The sequence below is a fragment of the Microtus oregoni genome, unplaced genomic scaffold (assembly GCF_018167655.1).
Source record: "Microtus oregoni isolate MIOR12 unplaced genomic scaffold, Mior012 000002F_ref0000024, whole genome shotgun sequence".
NCBI classification, from domain to species: Eukaryota; Metazoa; Chordata; class Mammalia; order Rodentia; family Cricetidae; genus Microtus; species Microtus oregoni.
The window spans coordinates 67,532,656-67,552,832 of NW_024543061.1; the positions used below are offsets into that span (position 1 = coordinate 67,532,656).

The following is a 20,177-nucleotide window of genomic DNA, read 5'->3' on the forward strand; positions in this document are numbered from 1 at the left end:
AGGCTGGTATTGCTCTCACATTATAGAGGGTCCTCAAAAAGTTAAAAATAAAACTACGTATAATGAAGTGATTCATTTTTAGGCATGCACTCAAAATAACTGAAAGCAGGTTCTGAATGAGACATCGATGCTTCCATATTCATTCCAGAATCATTCACGACGGCTAAAATATGAACACCAACCAAGGGCCTGCTGATGCGCGCACACAAGGACTATTATTCAGCTTTAAAAAGGAAGAGAATCCTGTCTGGGGGTGTGGCTCAATAGTAGAGGGCTTACCTTGCATGGAGAATGCCCTGAGTTCAATCTCCAGCACCGTCAAATGCAACAAAAAGTACACTCAGAAAGGAAACCTCAATACACACCACAACCCAGAGGAATCCTGAACACGTGGCAGCCAAAAGACTAAGACAGTCACAAACGCCAAACGCTGGGCCAGTCCACCAGTCTGGGTAATTGGAGCAATCAATATTATAACGACAGATACTAGGACAGTAGCTGCTGGAGGCTGGGCAGAAGTGAGAGCTGTGTGGTGTCAGGGGGATAATGTTTCTGTCTGCAAGAGGAAGAAGGTTCCAGGGAACGATGTCAGGGACAACGTCAGAATGATGTGAGCGAGCTTGGTGCTGTAGTGCCTGACATGTGGTTAAGATCTACATGCTGTGGCTATGTGGATGTCGCCAAGTTATAAACATATGGAGAAAAGTTCTGATGGACTAAAAAGGCAAAGTAGAGCAATCCCATTAAGTGGTTTAAAGGCACTCAAAGGAGCCAGCCTTGGACTAAGAGCCCAGGAGTGTCACCCTTCCTAGTGCTTCCAAACTCCCCAGCTAAGGTGTCTACTTAGCACCTTAGCATGAACTCGGTCCCCAGGCCTCTTCTCCTCTGAAAGGCATGGGGAGAAGAAAGACCAGTTTCAAAGACCATCTTCCCAGGGACTGGCTCAGATCCTGAAGGGTGGGGACAGTAGCCATAGGAAGTGAAGTAAAGCTGGTGCTGAAAAGACATAGGAAGGTAGGGAGGACATTTAACAAGCCTTGGGTTGCTGAGGCCCTAAACACATATACAAACTCCTGCATCCTCTACAAAACCTGAGATGTTACATCCTCGGCAGCCCCCTGGGGCTGCTTGACCCCTGGCCCGCCTGCTGCTCCTCATATGCAACAGCTTCCTTCTCACCCCGGGAACTGAGCATCAGCTACTGTCCTCCCACCGGACTACTCAACAGTTCACATCTCTTCCCACATGGGTGTCTGCACCTCTCTGAACACTGTCTCCATGCTGCCCTGTCTGCAAACACAGCCACCTCTGTCGCCCGCTCTCTCATGTCTGTGTTTCCCTCAGCTCCTTCACATCCTTGTTTGTTGTCTGTCTCCCCCGTAAGATGAAAGTTCTCTGTGGGCAGTGCCAGGCTCTTCTACCTTCACACCAGTTCTGAGCGCCGTGCCTTGTACTGAGTGGGTGTTGGATAAATCCCTGGTAGATGCCTGGATGGATGAGGGGAACCCTAAACCAGTTGCCAAAGGGGCTGGGACAGAGAGGAGCTGGAAGGGAATCCAAGAGACACATTCTCAGCCAACAGTTGTGACAGAGGAGCCTCTTCCATGCCCAAGCTAGACTAAGCCCCACTCCAGCAAAGCCAGGTCCTTGAGGACAGAGATGAAACTGGAGTCATAGGAAATACACTGACAGAGTTCATTAGCAAAGATTTTAAGTTGACTCCTACCTACTCCTTGAGCTCTTTCATGGACTTAACCCCTTCTCAAATGCTGTCCCGGTGTCACTGGCCTTCACTATGCCCCCCTAAGACCATGACAGGCCTTGTAGCCTTTGCACTTCCCTCTGCCTGAAATCACTACCTTCTTCCTCTCTGCTGTCCACTTACCTGCTCAACTCATACCTGGGCAGCCCTGCTGAGTTTTCAAGGCAGTCAAGATGGCAATTGTTAAATATAATAGGGTCACTTTAGTGTATGTCACTGTCCCCTCCCCACCAGAGAGACATCATGAAATTCCCTCTCCGAACTGAACACAGACAATCTTCTGAGGAAGGCTGCATCTCCGGCTCTGTGTAAAAGAGAGCTGTGGCTTTGACGTGTTTCAAAATGGCTGGGGTGGGGAGCCAAGCTCACAGCCTTCTGGGACAGGCCTTTAGCTCATTCCTTCCCACACTGCAGGTCTCAGTATGTGAAGTCTGACTTTAAATTCTGAGTCTTTTCGCCCCTGGTTTTGAACATACCATGTAGCCAGAGATGTCCTTGCGCACCTGCTTCTTCCGCCTCTACCCACTGATGACTGGCATCACAGGCATACATCACCACACCAGGCTCGGTTCTGAGTCTTACATTTTCCCCAGCAGCCCCCTCTAGAAGTCCTCTCTTGGCTCTCTCCTGTGCTTTTCATAATTTCCCTTAGACTGATGCTCTCCTTACCAAGCCCCCAAATCTCTACTAAATGTGTATGCTTCTCAAAGACAAAGACATGGTAGCACATACCTAAAATCCCAGCGCTTGGGTGACTTGAGACAGGAGAATTGCACTGAGTTTGAAGCCAGCCTGGGTTACAGAGTAAGTCCAGGTTAGAGTGGACTACAGAATGAAACCATCTCAGATACACAAGGATGTATGTGCACTACACCACACCACACACCACACACACACACACACACACACACACACACACACACACACACAAGAGAGGCGGGTAGAGGCATGTCTTAGTTTTAACTGCATTTAGCAACCCGGAGCAGCTGTCACCATCACAACCAGAACGGCAGCCACCCTTCACTGAGCAGCCCCTGTGCTAAAGGCTTTGTTAACGTGTCTTCAGCTGACCCTCACACGAATCTTTTGAACAGGGTGGAAAATGCGATCTATAGAAAATTACTCGCTAACTCAAGGCCCTAGAGTTAGAAGTAGGAGAAGCCAGACTCCAGCCTTAAGAAAGCACCTCTCGTGGTTTGCCTGAAATATGAGAGCCAGTGCTGTTCTGTGGTCATGGGGACAAATGGCCAATGATGACAGACCCTGTCTGGAGCACTTCCCATCCAAGGTTCCTTTTGAACCCCACAAGGAAGTGTTCTGAGCTCTCCATTAAGTACCTCCCCACTCTCCTAACTGGGGAGACTTTGACCCTGTACATGAATCATAGAACCCAGCGTTCATCTCCATGACCACAGAGGACCTTTCTTTAGTTGGACTCATAAAAAGATCTTGAAGAAAGCTACTACTTGGGCTGTTCTAAGGGGTCCAGTGGCCTCAAAGACCATATTGGGCCAGCTAGTCCCAGCTTGACCCCTGACTCCGCGTGTGTCCTTGAACCTACTTTTCTTCTCTCTGGTCTTTGATTCCTCTCTACTGAAATCGGAGGGACAAGATTAGATACTTTAAGCTGAAGACTCAAATAAGCATTTCCAAGGGTGACAGGAGCACAGGAAGAAGGCAGAGGTGATGCCACCCACCTTTGGTAGCAGGGTGACTGCACTTCTTTGCTCTAATCTTCTGAACACACACCTGTTGGTCTTTAAATGGCAGCCTCCAGAGGCCATGTGAGTCATGTGTGGGCCGGCTTAGTCCATGCCTCCCCATCAGTTAGCACCACTGCATTTGTAATTAAGGGAAACGCCAAAGAAAGACAAAACCAGGGGAATCGTGTACATAGTTCTTAGAAGTCAACCGCAGGGACAGCCAGGACTTCAGCATGAATACAAGTTTCAAGAAACTGCCAAGGCCAAGAGCAATGCGTGGACCCTGAGAACAGCCTGTTCCCCTGAGTGGGATAGAGAATCGTTTAGGCTCCAGTCAGTGGATAATGGAGCCATTGGATTCCATGAAGGGTGATGACCGGTGATGTAGATGGCAGTCCAGTATCATAGGCTGACCATCCAGTGGCCATGAGATCCACCTACGGAGATGATAATTCACCCTACCTCTAGAGCTTTTAAATCCAGTGGGTCCGCTCTGGGGAGCTTACAAGTCTAATGGCTCCAGGAAGTGTTGCTGTGACTGGGGACACCAGGGCAACCAGGGGCCACGTAGGTTCTAGAAAGATAACTGGTTCTCTTGAAACCAGCTTTGTGGACACCACAACTGGGAAAACTGCTGAACCTGTCTGGATCACAACCTCATCCTCATCTGTAAACTGAAGTTAGGATGCATATCCACTCAAGGGATTATTTAAGATTTAGACTGGATGACCGCCGCCTGGTGTGTTGAAAGGTGCCTACTTCCTGAACAGAGTGCGCTGAATGAATGAGACTCATCATTTCTGTTTGTCAACATGGCTTAGTGGACATCACAGCTGTGGGGGCTCCACAACGATCCCTGGATCTCAGGTGAGAGGAAAGAAGTTACCGGAATTCAGAGCCCATGTACCTTAAGGAGAGAGGTAGGTAATAACTCCAGTTTGTACAAGAAATCTTGGCTTATAAGGGCCACACAGAGAAGGAACAGGGGGATACACAGTTGACTGTACTCTCCTCCTTCCCTGCTGCTGCTGATACCCCAGGACAGACCTAGCCAATCAGGGGCTAAAACCGGGCTGTTGAAGACCTGGGAGAGGGGTGGTATAAAGGTAGTGTAGTCAGCTCTGTACAGGAAGCCCCAAAGATGTCCTGGGGACAGATCGCAAAGGAACTGGAGGAGCAGCCTTAAGATGACCAGCATGCTTCATTGCCTTCAGTGAAACAGATGTGGTCAGAAAGTTTCCACTGGCTGGGCCAGCAACTGCCCCACCCCATTCTGCAGCAGCAGTGGGCAGCACCAGGCTGTTCCCTGGCATTCCCAATCCTGGCATTCCTGGTAACTCTGGCAAGATGAGTCAGAAGGTCCTGGGGCCACAGCCAGCTCCAACACTAAGCCAGCCAGGTGCTAACGTCTTTGGTCCCCGGGAGGGGACAAGGCAGGACCTTGCAGGGAGCAGTAAGGTAGGGTGAGTTCAGGAGAGCCTGGAAAATGACCACAGCACCTGATCTCCAGCCCCCAAACCAACTCTCTGACTCGAACAGGGCAACTTGTCATCAGGGGGCAGCCTCTGCCACCCTGCCCCCTCCTCTGTCCAGGTCCTCCTTGTCCTTCTGGACTGAGGCTGGAGAAAGATCCCAAGATCTGTTAAGTCACTTTAGGATCCTCGGAGGAAAGCATCAGGGCAACATGCTACAATGTAGTATTCATTATCCGAAGCTAGATGGAATAAAAGCCTCTTGAAGGATATACGCTAGGACATGGGTCTGCCTCAGCCGGGTACATGACTAAATTCACAGCCATTGTTAAAGACAGTCCCAAAGCTGCTGACATTTGATGCTCTCTTTCTTCAGATTCTGGCTCCCTTTGTCAGAATGCTTGAAAGGGACTGGTACTGGGGAAAGACATGCAAGAAGCCCAGAGCTGGGTTTCCAAAGATATCTGGGAACAACAAAGTGCAGGCGATCTGATAGACGGCACCACAAAGAAATGGATGCTCTCCTGGGGCTCAGTGGGATTCACTGAAAACTGTACTGGGAAGAACAGATTAATATACAGGAACTCCAGAAAGGACCTCCAAAAGCCCCTGCTGTCGGGTAAGGTGTTGAGCGGGTCTAAAGGTCCTTTCGCCTGCCAAAATGTAAGGGAACTTAACCAGGCATAACCAGTCGAGAGGACACCCACTCTGCCGGGTTAGCATTGGAACTATGATGGCGAGACAGCTGAAAACCGCAGATGCCCTGACTCTTGGCTTCACAGAGCTCTGGAGAACACTCATAGTCTCAGCAATGGCCAGCCACACAATAAACAGTTGTCGACTGGGACTCTAACTCCAGTGTGTTGAATTCCACAACCCTCATCCTAAAATTATTTAATTCCCACTAAGGCTTAAAGATCTTGGAGGACACTGACCTTCCCTGACAGCACACTTTCAAAATATTTTTGATGCCATTATCCCTGATTATTAAGGGGCCACTCCATAGAGCAGGACAGACAGGAATCACCTTGCCTGCTTTGCAGAGACATCACCAAGCTCCCTGCCTGCTAGCCTCCAACCACAGACTTCAGACCATGGCTTCTGCTTCTTGATTCTCTCCTTTGACCGTGGTGTCTGGTATCACATGGGGACCAGAGAAACTAGAATGAATGAAAAAGAAAGAGAAGGCCGTTCATCCTTGGGGCTCAGGACAGGCCCCCCCCCCCCGGCCCCACCAGATCATGTGGCCTCCACTGGAGAGTCGGAGGATAGCCCTGAAGTGCTCAGGATCTCGGATCACTGAGAGAGTGGAGCAGGGTGCAGGCTCAACTGAGCCTACGAGAGAAGCCACCAGAGTGCCCTGCGGCAAAAATCACAGTGCTCCTCCGTACAGGCTGCCCACGCAGTTTGGGTTGCCTTACATCGGAGAGTAGCAAGGATCTATTTTTAACCATGCAGATGAAAGAGTAAAAAGCAGTGCTGAACCAAGAGCAGGTGTGCAGCAAAGAAGCCCGGGCCAAAGTAGAAGCAGAAGTCTGATGGCTTCTGAACAGCATCTCCCCTGTAGACTCATATGCTTAACTCTTGATCCCCTGGTTGGTGGTGCTGTGTGAGAGGCCACAGACCCTTGGGGACATGGGCTCTGTTCAGTAGAAGCAGGTTGCTGGGGGTATACTCTGAAGGTTATATTTGACTCTTACTTCCGGGTTAGTTCTCTTTGCCTCCTGACCCAGACATGACACGACATGACCATCTATCTCTCCCACAAACTTCCTGAATTATTCCACCATGTCTTTCTTCCCATTTTGGGCAGCACCCTCTGAAGTTATGAGCCAGAGCACGCCTTTCTGACCATATGTCTGGTGTTTCTGTCAGAAAGACAAGGAAATTGACTGACGTGGGTATCATGTCCACTTGCCTGTGCAAAGGCACTGTGAGACTGTAGTTAGAGACACTCTCAGCTCTCATCCCTTGACTGACGACATTTAATCTCAGAGCAGCAAGAGTTAACAGACCAACAAGGGGGAGCAAGCTGCTAGGTCCAAACTCTTAGCCCCCTGTTTCTGGACAGATTTTTTCCAGGCCTCTTTGGCTATCTCTACCATCTCTTGTTGTGGCCAAAGGGCAAGGCAGTCCCAGTCACCAGCGACAAAATCCTGGCTCCTAGTCCTTGCTGAGCCTTGTGTTCTCCTTATCACAGGGGGCCTGGAACATGGAGGACAGACTTGGGATCGGGAGGTAACAAGTACCTAACAAGCTTCAAGGGTGCTGGGGAGATGAACAAATGGGTAAAAGCACTTCTTATGCAAGCATGAAGACCTGGGTTCAAATCCCCAGCACCCAGACATGTAAAAGTCAGGCATGTCTGCACATCTGTAACTACAACACTGGGAGGGGGTGGAAAATGGATTCTGAGAGCTTGCTGGCCAGTTGCCTTAGCCAGCAAGCCTCCCGTGCAGTGAGAGACCTTGTCTGAAGGCAATAAGGCAGAAAGGGATAGTGAAAGACATCCCATAACCTGTCTTCCTCTGGCCTCTGCACATGTATACATCATACATACCAATGAAACACACACACACACACACACACACCAGGCCTTGTTGAAAAGAGAGGAGTCTAGGCCTGTAGCTTTGGTGACTTAATATTCAGCAAGATGAAGATACACAGAGCAGAAGAAAGCGGGAGTTGTAGGAAAGAGAGGAAGGCTAGAGGTGAACACCCAAGAGATCTGGGGTTCCAATGAGACGTCTAAGTGTAGAGATCCTGTAGGCATGTGGGGTGACCTTGGAGGGGAAAGCTTGGCCGCCACTCTGAGGTTGGGAAGCAGAGGCAGATGAACCAGAAAGGAAGCTGTCGTCCTCGGTGTCACACTGTCACACAACACCTGAGGCAGGCTACCTAGGAAAAGGGACTGAGACAGCTCAGAGTTTCAAGGGTCAGAGTTTGAGGTTGGGCTGCTGTACTACCTGGGCCTCTGCTGACGGAAGGCAGGTGAAAACATGGCAGTAGAAAAGAACCATTTCATCTCACATCAGCAGACAGAATGAGACTGTAGTGCCATAGCCTGTGCTGAGCGAAAGCCATGAGACTCAAGTATCTCCCCGTCGGCCCCACCTCTTTGTTTCTATTACTGCTACACAGCAATGGGTTTCGCGAAGATAATTTCATTCACCTCTGTCACGTGATTTGACCATCTGCACTCCAGCCCCACCTCTCAAAGGGCCATCTTCCATTCCCACCATTCCGAGGGCAAAGCTTCCAAATGCATTCAACCTCTGCACGCAAACCACATACAAACCAAGGAGAAGCCAGGGCAAGGATGAGATCACCTAGAGGAAGCTCGGGAGCAAGAGAAGGCAGCCCAAACCCCAGCCCTGGGGGAGATCCCTGCACCCGCATAACACGTGACGGAAATTTGAAGCCGCAAAGCCGCCTTCTTAATCCTGAACTCAGCCCTCTCTCTGTTTGGCTGTTCTCACAGCTGCCTGTGACACTGACTATCATCTTGACAGAATCTAGAGTCGCCTAGGAAGACACCACTGGGAGAGGCTTAAGGAAGTTTCTAGGTTGTTTTAAACATGGGTGACACCATCCCAGGGGCTGGGTGCCTGGGCTGAATAAAAAGGAGAAAACAAACAGAACACCAGCATTCAGCTGGGACACTGCGTGACCAGCAGCCTCATAGTCATCCCTACTCGCCCTTCCTCACCCCTTCCCTGCCTTTCCCTGTCCCTTCTAGCCCTTCCCATTCCCCTCTCCCCGCCCCCACTTTCCCTACCATGATGGACTGTAGGCTCAAACTGTGAGCCAAAATAAACCCTCCCCTTCCATAAATTGCTCCTGCCAGGCATCTTTATCATGGAAGCAGGAAAGGTAACTGAAGTCATTCTAACCATGACCCACACATGTGACATGCTCCCCGGGCTGAGACCTCAGATACCGCCTCTATCTCCAAAGCTCCATCCAGCAAGTAAAACTGCCCCCATGCCTTCGGTGAGTGCGTGGAAGGATGAGTGTGTAAGGATGTGAGCATGGTTGTCAGAACACAGTACCTGCCCCCTCAGACAGCGGTGCACAGACCCCTACAGAAGCACACCCAGCCCCCACTCCCATAGCCTGCCAGGAGTCTCTCATTCACATCAGTTCTCCCAGGATATCAGAAGCAAATGTTCCCACTCGGAACTCTAAATTTGCCACTAACAACACAACAAAAGCTCTGCGAGTAAATTTCCAAGAGGAAGCAAAAAATATATATATAACATTTGCAAGGCTACTTTGTGTCCAACGTCATTATTAAATGTAACGCTCCATGCCACCCATACAATGTGCTTTGTAAGCCCACAGGGATGGAAACTCAAAACTGATGCCCCGGGCCCTCCTCTTCCACACTAAGGCCCTCAGCTCTAATTTGAGCAGAGGGACATAGAAAGAGATCCTATTACAAGGAGATTGGTGCTCGGGCGTGGGACACAGGTGTAACATCCCTCAGCCGCTAACTAGTCTGTCTTTACCTAATTTACACGTGCACCTGGAGGCAAAAGTTGGACGAACGTGTGTTAATATTAACAAGGCTAGTCCTCAATTAAAATCCTATCTACACTTTTGTCCTGGGCTGTCATCATTTGTGGACTCTCTGATTGAGCCTCTTCAGAGAATTGCTGTCATAACCGCTTGTCTGGGAGAGATGGAGTCCTTGAATTGAACGCATCTGCGGGAATCCCAGCCTTTCATTTTCTGGGAGCCCCAGTCTTGAAAGGCCACCACTTTACTTCATCTAGTGGGAAATTATCTCCCACAATGCAGTGGCAAATAGGGCACTAATTGATGAATTTGCTAATCGCCACTCCCTTTGTAGTGCCATTAGCCCAATTTGGCCCTACTCAACTAGACTAGCTTGGGCCAGTCCAAGCACACACAATCTTCTCCTAAGGGATTTATAGGCAAGAGGGGAGGAAGTCCAACTCATTAATTAACCATCCAATCTATCCTGTGAGCCTGGGCCTCTCTCTCCTGTTTATCTTCTCCCCCTCTTGCCTCAGTTTCTCTCTGTTAAGAACATTAAGGAGAAGGCTACACTCACACAGTAATTAACAGGTGAAGGTTGGTTTGGTTTCATTTGTTTTAAGGAGACAGGCTTCCTCAGGCACACTGTAGTCTGGCCAGCTGATGCTCCCTTCTCTATTTCCCTCAGATTATTGGGGATGTTCTGGGAGTGCACTTTTGTTAAAGATGTTATCAGGTACCAGAGTGCTTACCCTCCAGGAACGAATGAGCCCCCAGTGCAGAAGGTCAACCTGTGACCACCAGGGCACCCCAAGGCAACAATATACGCTGGATTCTTATCCCCAGCTGTCTTGGACCACCTAAACTTGAGCCTTTCCTTACCTGCTCAGCTCCTGCCTCTGCTGCACCAACCGCATGATGTCACCAGCTAAGGCTCTTTGTTTGTCTGCTCCCACTTTAAGATTCCACCTGATAAGGCCAGGTGATTAATGACGGCTTGTTAGCTCATTGGTTAGCGCAACCCTCATGCTAACCACTGTACTTGTGTAATCAAACCCACTCACCACTCAGAATGGCCTTCAGGGATGAAGTTCTGTTACAGATCATGGATAAATGCCGGGTGCAGATACACGGAGGAACCTGCAAGAGCTGGCAAGCCACAGATAGCTACGGTCACAATTTGGCCAGAGAGGCCAAGAGCCTGCCTTCAGCCTTCACTCAACGCCAAGCAATCAGTAGCCTGTTCTTTAACTGTTAGTAAATGCCAAGAGACTGGCTGTGCCCTTGCCATCCAGAGTAGCCTTGCCAGTACACTGCTGATGGGTTCACAGCTCTGCCTCTTAAATAACTGTACTGGCAACTCCCAAACAAATCCCCCTGGGGAGCTCACCCGCTGCAGTCCAGTTACAGGTTTGCAGATGTCAAATGTGTGTGCTTTTCCCATGCCTACAAGTTCATCTGGTGGATAGGAGCTGGTGTAGAGCAAAGGGAAGACAAGCTTGAGGTAAGGAGTGTCCATAGAGAGGACAGAGTCAGGAGGTGGCAACATTGGCAAAGTACTTGTCATGGACGCGTGAGGACCTGACTTTGGATCCCCAGCGCCTGAGTTTAAAAGGGGAGCTGGGCTCGCTGGCCAGTTGATCTTGCTGGATTGGGAAGCTCCAGGTTTAGGAGGAGGGCGAGGGATAAAGTCAGACACTTGATACAAACCTCGGGTCTCTATATGTACACATGTGCAACATACATTTGAGTGAAGCAGACACCACACATGCACCAATAATATATTCAAGAGGGAGAGGCAGAAATGGAGAAAAAGAAAGGGGGGAGAGAGAGAGAGAGAGAGAGAGAGAGAGAGAGAGAGAGAGAGACGTTGTGTCAATAGTGGAGCACATTCCAACTCAGAGCATTACCTACCAGCCCCCTACCAACTGTATACTCCTGGTCAAGACAGTTAACCACTGCAAGTTGCAATTTCCTCACTTCCAAAATGTAATTGACAAGACATGCTTTTTACTGTGAAGATGGAGACAGAGACCGGTGTGCTATAGCTCCAAGCCAGGAAATGCCCAGCACACTTGGCAACCACAGGAAGCTAAGAGAAGGGGAAGGAACAAGAGAGGATGCTCACCAGAACCTCCAGACTGAACCAATTCTGTTGGCATCTGGATTGCAAGCTTCTGGCTTCAGAACTGTGAAAGAACTAATTTATTCCGTTTGAAGCCGCACAGTTTGTGGTTCTCCACTACAACAACACTAGGGAACGCAAGTGATGAAAGCAAAAAGATCTTTGAAAACCAACCAACCAACAAACAGTCTTTAGTGTTCACTTCTTCCCACCAAGCAGCAGTTAGCTCAGAGTCTAGGTGTGGTCCTGATGGCCTTGAATTTAACCTCCAAGGTGGTGCACTCTATTAGACAGGAGTGTTTTTTCCTGGCCCACCAACACAATCTCCAGGAGGAGTTGCATGGATGGGGGGGGAGGGTGAGATAGTGGTCTCCAAGTTCGGCTATGTCCTTGTTTGCCCTATGGCATTTCTGAGAACTTCGGAGGTGAAGGTGGCAAGATGGTAGTGGAGACAACAGGAGGAGACCCAGAAAAGGGAAAGTAGGACTTTTTCTAGGGGGCTGCCAAGCCCACAGGTCCTCATTCTCCTATTGATTTTTCCTTCCTTTGTTTTCATTTTTTGGTTCTTGCCTTTGGTTTTCCCCATGTCTTTGCAGACTCATGAAGTGGACAAAATGTGGCTTTTGATGACCAAGAGTCAAAGTTTAGGGGCTTGGAACATACTCGTTTCAGGGCCTTAGAAAGTCACACTAGTTATCCTTGCCTTGACTTCTTAACCTACACAATGGGAATAGCATGTATCTCACAGTATCCCATGGGATGGAATGTGTAACAGGGCATCTAAAGGTCATATGAAGAGGAAGGAGATCTCATTGTGCACAATTTCCATGGAGAAGAATAGCACTTTGGATGATGCTATGGATCAAGATGTACCAGAAACCATGAACAAAAAGTCAGGACCAGAAATTTGATGCTCTCTTTAAAGGGGCAGAAACATCATTGCTCTGAGATACAAGGGTGTTGTTCTCTGTCTAGATTTGAGTTTCAGCTCCACGATGGTGACATTATGAAAATGTGCAGGTCAAACTGTTTGCATTTATCAAATAACACTTTGCAGGAGATGGATCTTTACCTATGGGTAGTCCATTAAAAATCTGAAGAAAGCCATGATGTTTAAGAGAATTCTAATACCAAGTGAAATATATAAAGATACTTGTGCGAAAGAGCCAACGGCCTGAATGATACCAGACAGAAGAGTCTTCTCAAATGCTCCCCTCTGCATGACCCCTGTTAGAAGCCTGATCTCAGAGTAGTAGAGAGGGGGGGTGGGATTTGAACACAAAGTATAAAAGAAGTTAACAGGCTTGGCATGGTGGAGCACACTTTTAATCCCAACACTCAGGAGGCAAAGGCAGGTGGAGCTCTGTGAGTTTGAGGCCAGCCTTATCTACATAATGAGTTCCAGGCTAGCCAAGGTACATAATAAGACTCTTTTAAAAGAAGAAAAAAATTGGAGTCAGTAGCAAAACCCTTAGCTAGAAGCCTAATCACCTAGTTTTACAAAAGTAACTGTAATTACGATCTGAGAGAGCAGGCTCAGAAGCCAGGAAGAACTTCTCAACTATAGAGATAACTGGGACGCTAGGGGAACCATTTTCTCTGAAGCCTTTTAACAAGAGACCACCAGGTAGGCAGCTAGGCATCTTGGGTAAGGGCATTCAGAGGCAAAAGCAATGACAAAGCAACTTTTTTGGAGGTCCCCGTCCATCCTTTGACTGCTTCAGCTCGCAAGGATGAAGCCCCCTGTGTCTCATACACACAATAGCCTCTTGGCGGCTCACACATTGTCAGGCTGCCCAATTCTTCCCTGCTGGCACAGTACAGTCCAAGGTGTAAGTAGTGTTTTTACAGATTTCTGCATGTTCCACACTGGTATGTGAGAATCACTTCGCATCGCAGTTAGCAAAGAGGAGGAAATGAAGCTCACTCCCAAATTGGAGACAGGAGTGTTGTGTTTCACCCTCTTTGACAGCCAAAAGCCAATTTAGGACTTTCTACAAAGCCAGATTTGCCAGGGGGAAAGACATGTGGGTATCTTCTTAAATCTCCTAAGCTCAATCAGTGTTTGCTGAAGAAAGAAATATGAATGTGGATTGTGAATTAGGGGCCATTTAGACAAGAGAGGTAAAAAAGGGAGAGCCCACCCAGACTGAACTTCTAGCAAAATTTGTATAAGCTGGCAGAATAACCGCCAGACACCAAGTACTGGCCAGGAATGAGCCAGACTCCTAACCCCAGCACAAGACTAAACGTATTTAATCATAACAGCAATCTCCTCATGTTATTGGTTTAACATAGCAACACTTCTAGGGAGCCTAGAACTTGACTTAAAACCGAGTCACCTGACTCCAGGGCCTGAGGAAGTATTTGGTGGGCACGTTCTTCAGAAAGAGACCTAGAAGCAGATCATCCTCAGAGAAGCACCTGCCTCCTGCCTCTTACTTCTGTCTCTCATTTCTCTGACATTGGGATAATGGGGCCATGTACTTTGGCTGAAAGTGAAGCTGAAGCTAATGGCATTACAAGTCTACACAGCGCTTGGAAAGTTGGCTTAGTTACCCCCGTAACTCCAGCTGTGCTCATGGGTACCCAGATTCTGTCATCACTGTAGCATCTTCCTCTGTCAGTGACGATTCTCTTTCTGGGTCAGCAAGTCGACAGAACATCCAAGAAGCATTCTTGGAAAGGGTTATTGCAAAAAACTGTTTTTTCTAGCCCTGGTGTTCTCCTTTAGGGTGATGGATCCCCAATTGAAGAGTCACTAACCATAAATAATGCATCAGGTTTTCACCAAGAATCAGTTCGGTAAGAAAAACAGAGAAGGGCCCTTTGACTCCCTGGCTTGTAAGAGGCTCTTGTGATTAATACATTTATCTTCTTTTAGATGAATACCCCATAGCAAGAGGCAATGATTACCAAACATTGGATAGAACCGCGAATATCCAGAATGTACCAAAGTGCTCTGAGTGGTTGCAACATCTGGATTCCAGAATCTTCATCCGCTGTGAGTTTTAAAGAACTGCATTAGTTCTAGCACAGCAGAAGAATATGAGATGGGGACCCCAATTTTCAGAAAGTCAGAAGGCTTGAAAAAGTCTTATAATTATACAAATCAATTCAATATAGCACGTTATTTACTATGAGGCAGATACCATGCCGAAAACAAAACATATAAAAGAGTTGCATATCCAGTTGGAGAAACAGATATGTATAAAAGACAATTATCTTGCAATAGGAAAGGCAAGATTCAATCAGCACAAGCGCCTAAGGAGAAGTGACAGATTGCTCTCCCTAAGGAGAGAGGTTAAATGAGAGATCTGGGATGGCTGCCCAGAGGAAGCAACATTTGATTTGAGTCTTGCAGGTCGAGGAAGACTCCCTCCCACCCTAGAAAAGAAGAATGGGAAGAGGCTTCCTAGATGGAGGGAATGGAGGGAAGGACACAAGGCAGTCAGTCCTAAGTTCAGCCATCTTGGAGGCTCCCATGGGCCAGATGTTAAAGGGCCTTGCCCACTATGTTAAGAACCCTGGTACGCTGTAGGAAATGGGGCAACTCCTAAATTTTGAGAGAGCCGCCCTATCAAAGCAGATGTATCTTTTCCAAAGCCAGCCATCAAGGATGGGGAGACTGAACCAGCATGGCCAGGTGCTGAAGGCTAGGGCCCTGGCACAGGATAAAGGGCCTTCCCTGGGCACTGAGGGTAGGTTGCAAAGGGTGGGAGTGGAGGCTCTGCAGATGTCACAGGAGGCCCCAGCATGAGGCTGAAGATGTAGCTCAGTTGGTAGAGAGTCTGCCTAATACTCACAAAGCCCTTAGTTTATCCTTAGCACTGGGTAAGTCCCAATGCAGTGTGTCACATGCTTATAATCCTAGCGCTGGGAAAGTAGAGGCAGAAGGATATGGAGTTCAAGGTCACCCTCAAGAGTTTGAGGCTTGACTGGGGTACAGGAGACTGATGAGAAGAGGTTTGGAAGCAAGGGCACAGGAGGAAGCAGGAAGTGAGGTCAGGTACTGCCCCAGTGTTCCCTGACACCATACACAGAAACAGCTCAGATGAATGAATTAAGAAGATAAAATCGGAGTGATTGAAGGTGCACTCAGGACCAACTGTAGCCACAGAGCCTTGCACTGGAGGCTCCATGCCCTACGGTCTCTCCTGGCTTCGGGCCTGGAGACTATGGTCACAGTACAAGTAGCTACATCCCTTACCCCTTACTCCTGCCTGATGACTGTCACCTTATTCCAAATCTTTACCTTATGGAAAAAAAAAAAACCCTCTCATCCTGCCATCCTCTCAGCCTCCCTCCCCATTGCCTCTTTCCCTTCCAAAGTAATCCTCTCCTCCCACTCCCCATCCACTCCCATTCACACCGCATCTAGCTAGAAATAGCAAGAGTAGGGCAAAGAGCAACGAATCCAAAGTGAGGGCAATCCACGTTCCAAGCCTGATTTAGCCCACCAGATGGCTGTAGACACTACCTGACCTCAGGCTACTTTGTGCCCTCAAATAGAGTGAAAACCAAATATTTGCCTTTGCTTCTTTAACAGCCTTAGTCCGAGGACAGAACAGAAGGAGGGTGCTAAGACCAGCCAGAGGCCAGGCAGGATGCAACAGGGCTCTCCAGCAGGAGTGTCCACTAACTTGTAAGTTCTTTGAGGACAAGAGCCAGACCATTAGGGTCTTAGGGGAGGGGGTCTACTTTTTCCTGGTACAGAGTGAGTGCCAGTTAGGGACTGGGCAGAAACCATTGTCACCCTGACCTCCACATTTTCACAAGGTGGCTCTTGCCAACCCTGCAACATGCAAGCAATGCACCCCCACAATACCCCACTTTGGAAGCACTGCTTTTCTCCTAGCTTATTCCAAAAACAGCCCGTTCCTGGAGGAAAACCAAAGCGGTAGTCACGAGGCCTGGATGCCTCTCTGGGCACGTTTGTTTGACCAAGTCTGTGTTCCATCCTTTCTCCAAGGAAGTTGCTGAGAGCTGAACCTCCTCTGTCCTCCTTTGATTCATTGTCCCTCCAAGAGGCCCCAGCTGGGTATTTTCCTACCAAGCTGCCTTTATGCCTCCTCCCCTTCCCCCACCTCTCTCTGTCTTTCTCTTGCTCTCTGTTTTTCTCTCTCTCAATCTCTGTCTCTGTCTCTCTCTGTCTCTCTGTCTTTCCCTGCCCCCCCCCTCAGCCCCCGCCGCCGCCTCTACTGCTGTTTTCATTGATGCCTTGAGCAGAGCTGGCATGTGCGACTGCTGAGAAGGGGGAGCATGGAGCAGCGGGGGAAGCAAGTAAAAATAGCTTGTCGCGCATCGCTCTGCCTGCTCCGGACGCCTTTAACCCTCACGGAGAGGGAGAGAACCGCAACCACCACTGCACACTGCGGAATGTGACCCGGGTCTGTACCAGACTCCACGCGCCAGTCCGGGTGATGGCAGATCAGGACCCATGAAAACTTTTTTATTTTATTTTTATTATTTTTTTAAGACAAGCAGAACTAAGGTGGGGTAGGGAAACCGAGGGGAAGAGCCACAGATACCGAGCTTCAGGGACTGCTACGTGCCTGGTCCAACACTTTACCAGAGCGCGGCCTTGAGACTCCAAGCTATTTTTAGAAACCTGTTCCTCGGGTGGGCGATCAAAGGGCGGGTGGGCGATCAAAGGGCGGAGGGGGAGGGGAATGAAGAGAGTCGCTCGGCTGCGATGTTGAGCGCTGGGTATACTGTACTCGGTTTCAAAGGTCTGCTCTCGGGCTGGGGGTGGGGAAGAGGATGGGCTAAGGAACGACACGCGGGCTGGCTTTGCCCTAACTCAAGGAGAAAAAAACATTAGCTGCTGAATGCCCCTTGTCTTTCAAGCCCTAGAGCACGTTTATTTAAAAAATAGACAGCTGCCAGAAGCATGCTGCCTCTAGTGCCCAGGAAATGGGGATTCTTAAGCTTTGTTGCCTACACTGTCCGGTGGGAATGAGTTGTGACCTCTAGGAAAGAAGGCCAGGAAGGGTCTTCACATTGTTTTTGCATTCCCGCTAGGCCGGGACAGTTTGCCGCGCCACACCCCCATCTCCGCCCCACGCTGCATATGGGTTACCGTATGTGAAATGTACGGCAGCCCCACCAGACACCGGGCTATTAATAGAGCCCCGGAGTTTGCTCTGTGTCTTTTTCCTGCCACCGAATAAGGGATGATCACACACACCCCACTCCGCCCCCACCTCGGCGCTCAGTTCCTCCGCGAAGGTAAGGGGGCTGCCCACGTCGATTCCCTCCGTGACTACAGGTGCCCAGATCCGAGGAACCATCCCGCTGTAATGACAGCGGGGTCAGAGCGAGACGAAAGAACAGACTTGCTGGGGACCCAACGCCCCGCTGGGCTCTCTGAAGATCAGGGCCAACTCCGGAGTAGAGAAAGGGCAGTTAAGGGGCTGCCGTGAGGGCTGCCGAAGACGGAGGGCAAGAGTATCATTTGTGGAGCTAGAGCGGCCTCCTTAAAAGCTGCTGCGGGACAAGGGGCCTCAGACCCGTTTCGCGCCGCAGCCTAGGGCGGGCAGCCCCCTCCGCATGTGCAGGCTCGGCTGCGGCAGGCGCTGTCCCTGGTGCTGAATGGGGCCGCGGCCGGTGAGCCCTCCCCGGGTTCCGCGCTCCCGCTTCTCCTTTAGCATTTCTGAACTGCCGACCTCCAGTCCAACCCCCGGTGTGGGCTGGAGGGACCTGGTTGCAGGTGCTTGAGTACCGCCACCAGGTCGGCCCCCTGAGGCCGGGAGCTCTCCGCGGTGCTGCAGGGACCCGGAGGTTGGGGACCGCCTCGAGCTTGAAGGGTAAATCCCAAAGCAGCGGTGAGAGATGGTCGAGGTACTGCAGGGAGCAGACCTGGCCCTAATATAACCCACCCCAGCTCTGCGTAAAGCCGGGATCCGGGATTACTATCGGAATTCAGTGCACAGGGGCAAGGGAACGGGGCTGCCCAGGGTCTGGGACTTGGGGGAGGAGGAAGGGAGCAGCGGGTGGCAGGAGAGGGTGATGGGGGTGAAAAAGACTTTTACATTTTCAAGCGGGGGCAGCTGAGACATGCACCGTCGCCCCCCACCCCTACACTACTCTCTCTCTCTCTCTCTCTCTCTCTCTCTCTCTTTCTCTCTCTCTCTCGGCAAAGACACAGTAGAATGGGGAAAGTTTGGCACCTCGGCAGCGGTAGTAGCAGTTACCAGCCGCGGCACACAGGGGTCCGGGTGGGCGACAGGGTCGCCTAAAGCCCCGGCCCGGTCGCCTCCTTACCTCCGTGCTTTCGACTGCGTTCTCCGCCATTTTCCTCCGGAGGAGCAGGCAGCGGGAGGAGTGTTTCATGCCCATAAGAGCCAGCAAGGGTTTGGGGATTCGAGATAGTAAAGAAAGAGAGAGGGCTGGTATGGCTTTAAAAGAGAGCCAAAGAATGCGAGAGGAAGGGGGAAAAAATCTCCAGCCAGCCCCTCTGCCTGAGCGTCCTCGGCGACAATCGAGCTCCGTGGAGTCCCTCCTGCGGTCGCCACTTTGTTCACGTTTCCTCGCTCTTCATCTGCCTCGCATCCCTTCGCACACTTCCAAGTTCTGGTCTAGCTCGCGACCCCCTCCGCGCCCCTCTCCTCTGCGCGGCGGGCTGGGCGGGAGGGAGGCGGCTCCGCGGGCTAGCGGGCTGTAGCCGCGGTTCCGAAGTCCGGCAGGCGGGAGGCGGACGCCAACTCTCCCAACTTCTGCCGATCGCTGGGCGAAGCAACACGCGTCCTGCTCGGCGCTCCCGGGGGCTGAGCGGGTGAGTGGGGGCGGGGTGGGAGGTGCGCGGGAGCGGGCGGTGGCGGGGCGCTGACGGCGGGGACCCCCAGCCCGCCCCCGTGCCCGGGACCGCGGGGTCTGGGGGCCGCCTGCGCTCCGCTCCGCTCCTGTCGCGGCGCACACCTGGCGCGGGGGCTAGGGTTGAGCGCACGCTGCAGGGCCGTGCGCCAGGCTCCCGGAAGCCTGCGTCCGCGAGGCTGTCGGAGGTTCTCAGCCCGGGTGCGAAACCTCCTAGCTAAGGCAAACCCGGGGCAAGACTCGGCCACCGTCACCTCGTCTTCGTCGTCGTTCTCTCCGCCCCCCCCCCCCCCCCCCCCGGCGATTCCTGGATCCTTCGCGGATTACGGTTTGGGGAGTGGAAGGATGGATGTCTGGAATGGGGGGGGGGGGTCCTTAACTCCTTCAATTCTAGGACTGAGTAGGCCGTCTCTATCTAGCCTTTCCTTCACTCTCTGAGCCCAAGGCTAGAGGGGCTTCAAACCCCTCTCAGGAGAACCCGGTTGGGTTGTAGGTGGCCGCTCGAGGTGGCTTGGGAGAACGATCAGAAACAAGTCAATGAAACGACGTGCGGTCTACCTTCCCTATCTCTGTCTTGCCTGACAGCCCCCCTACCCTGGGACCACATTTCTCCTCCCCCCCTCCTTCCCCCTCCCCCACCACCAGATTTTGAAGTCCCTTTTATGGGAGAGAGCTGTGAGGATGTCACGTACCCATTAGGATTCTCTAGATCCTTTTTTAAGGGAGTTTGGGCGGCAGCGGGGGGTGTGAATTTTTATACAATGCATTCCTGTCTTCACTCTGAGAGCTTTTTCTCT

General features: G+C 50.6%; 1 protein-coding gene across 1 annotated transcript in view; it reads right to left on the reverse strand.

The window, feature by feature from the left end:
• Positions 1–19,685, reverse strand: part of Prmt8 (protein arginine methyltransferase 8) — an 85,250-nt gene extending 65,565 nt beyond the window's left edge. The window contains exon 1 of the mRNA XM_041639903.1: positions 18,832–19,685. Within this exon, the coding sequence (XP_041495837.1) occupies positions 18,832–18,906 (75 nt within the window). The 5' untranslated portion in view covers positions 18,907–19,685. The remainder of the gene's footprint in view (positions 1–18,831) is intronic.
• Between the last annotated feature and the right edge of the window lie 492 nt (positions 19,686–20,177).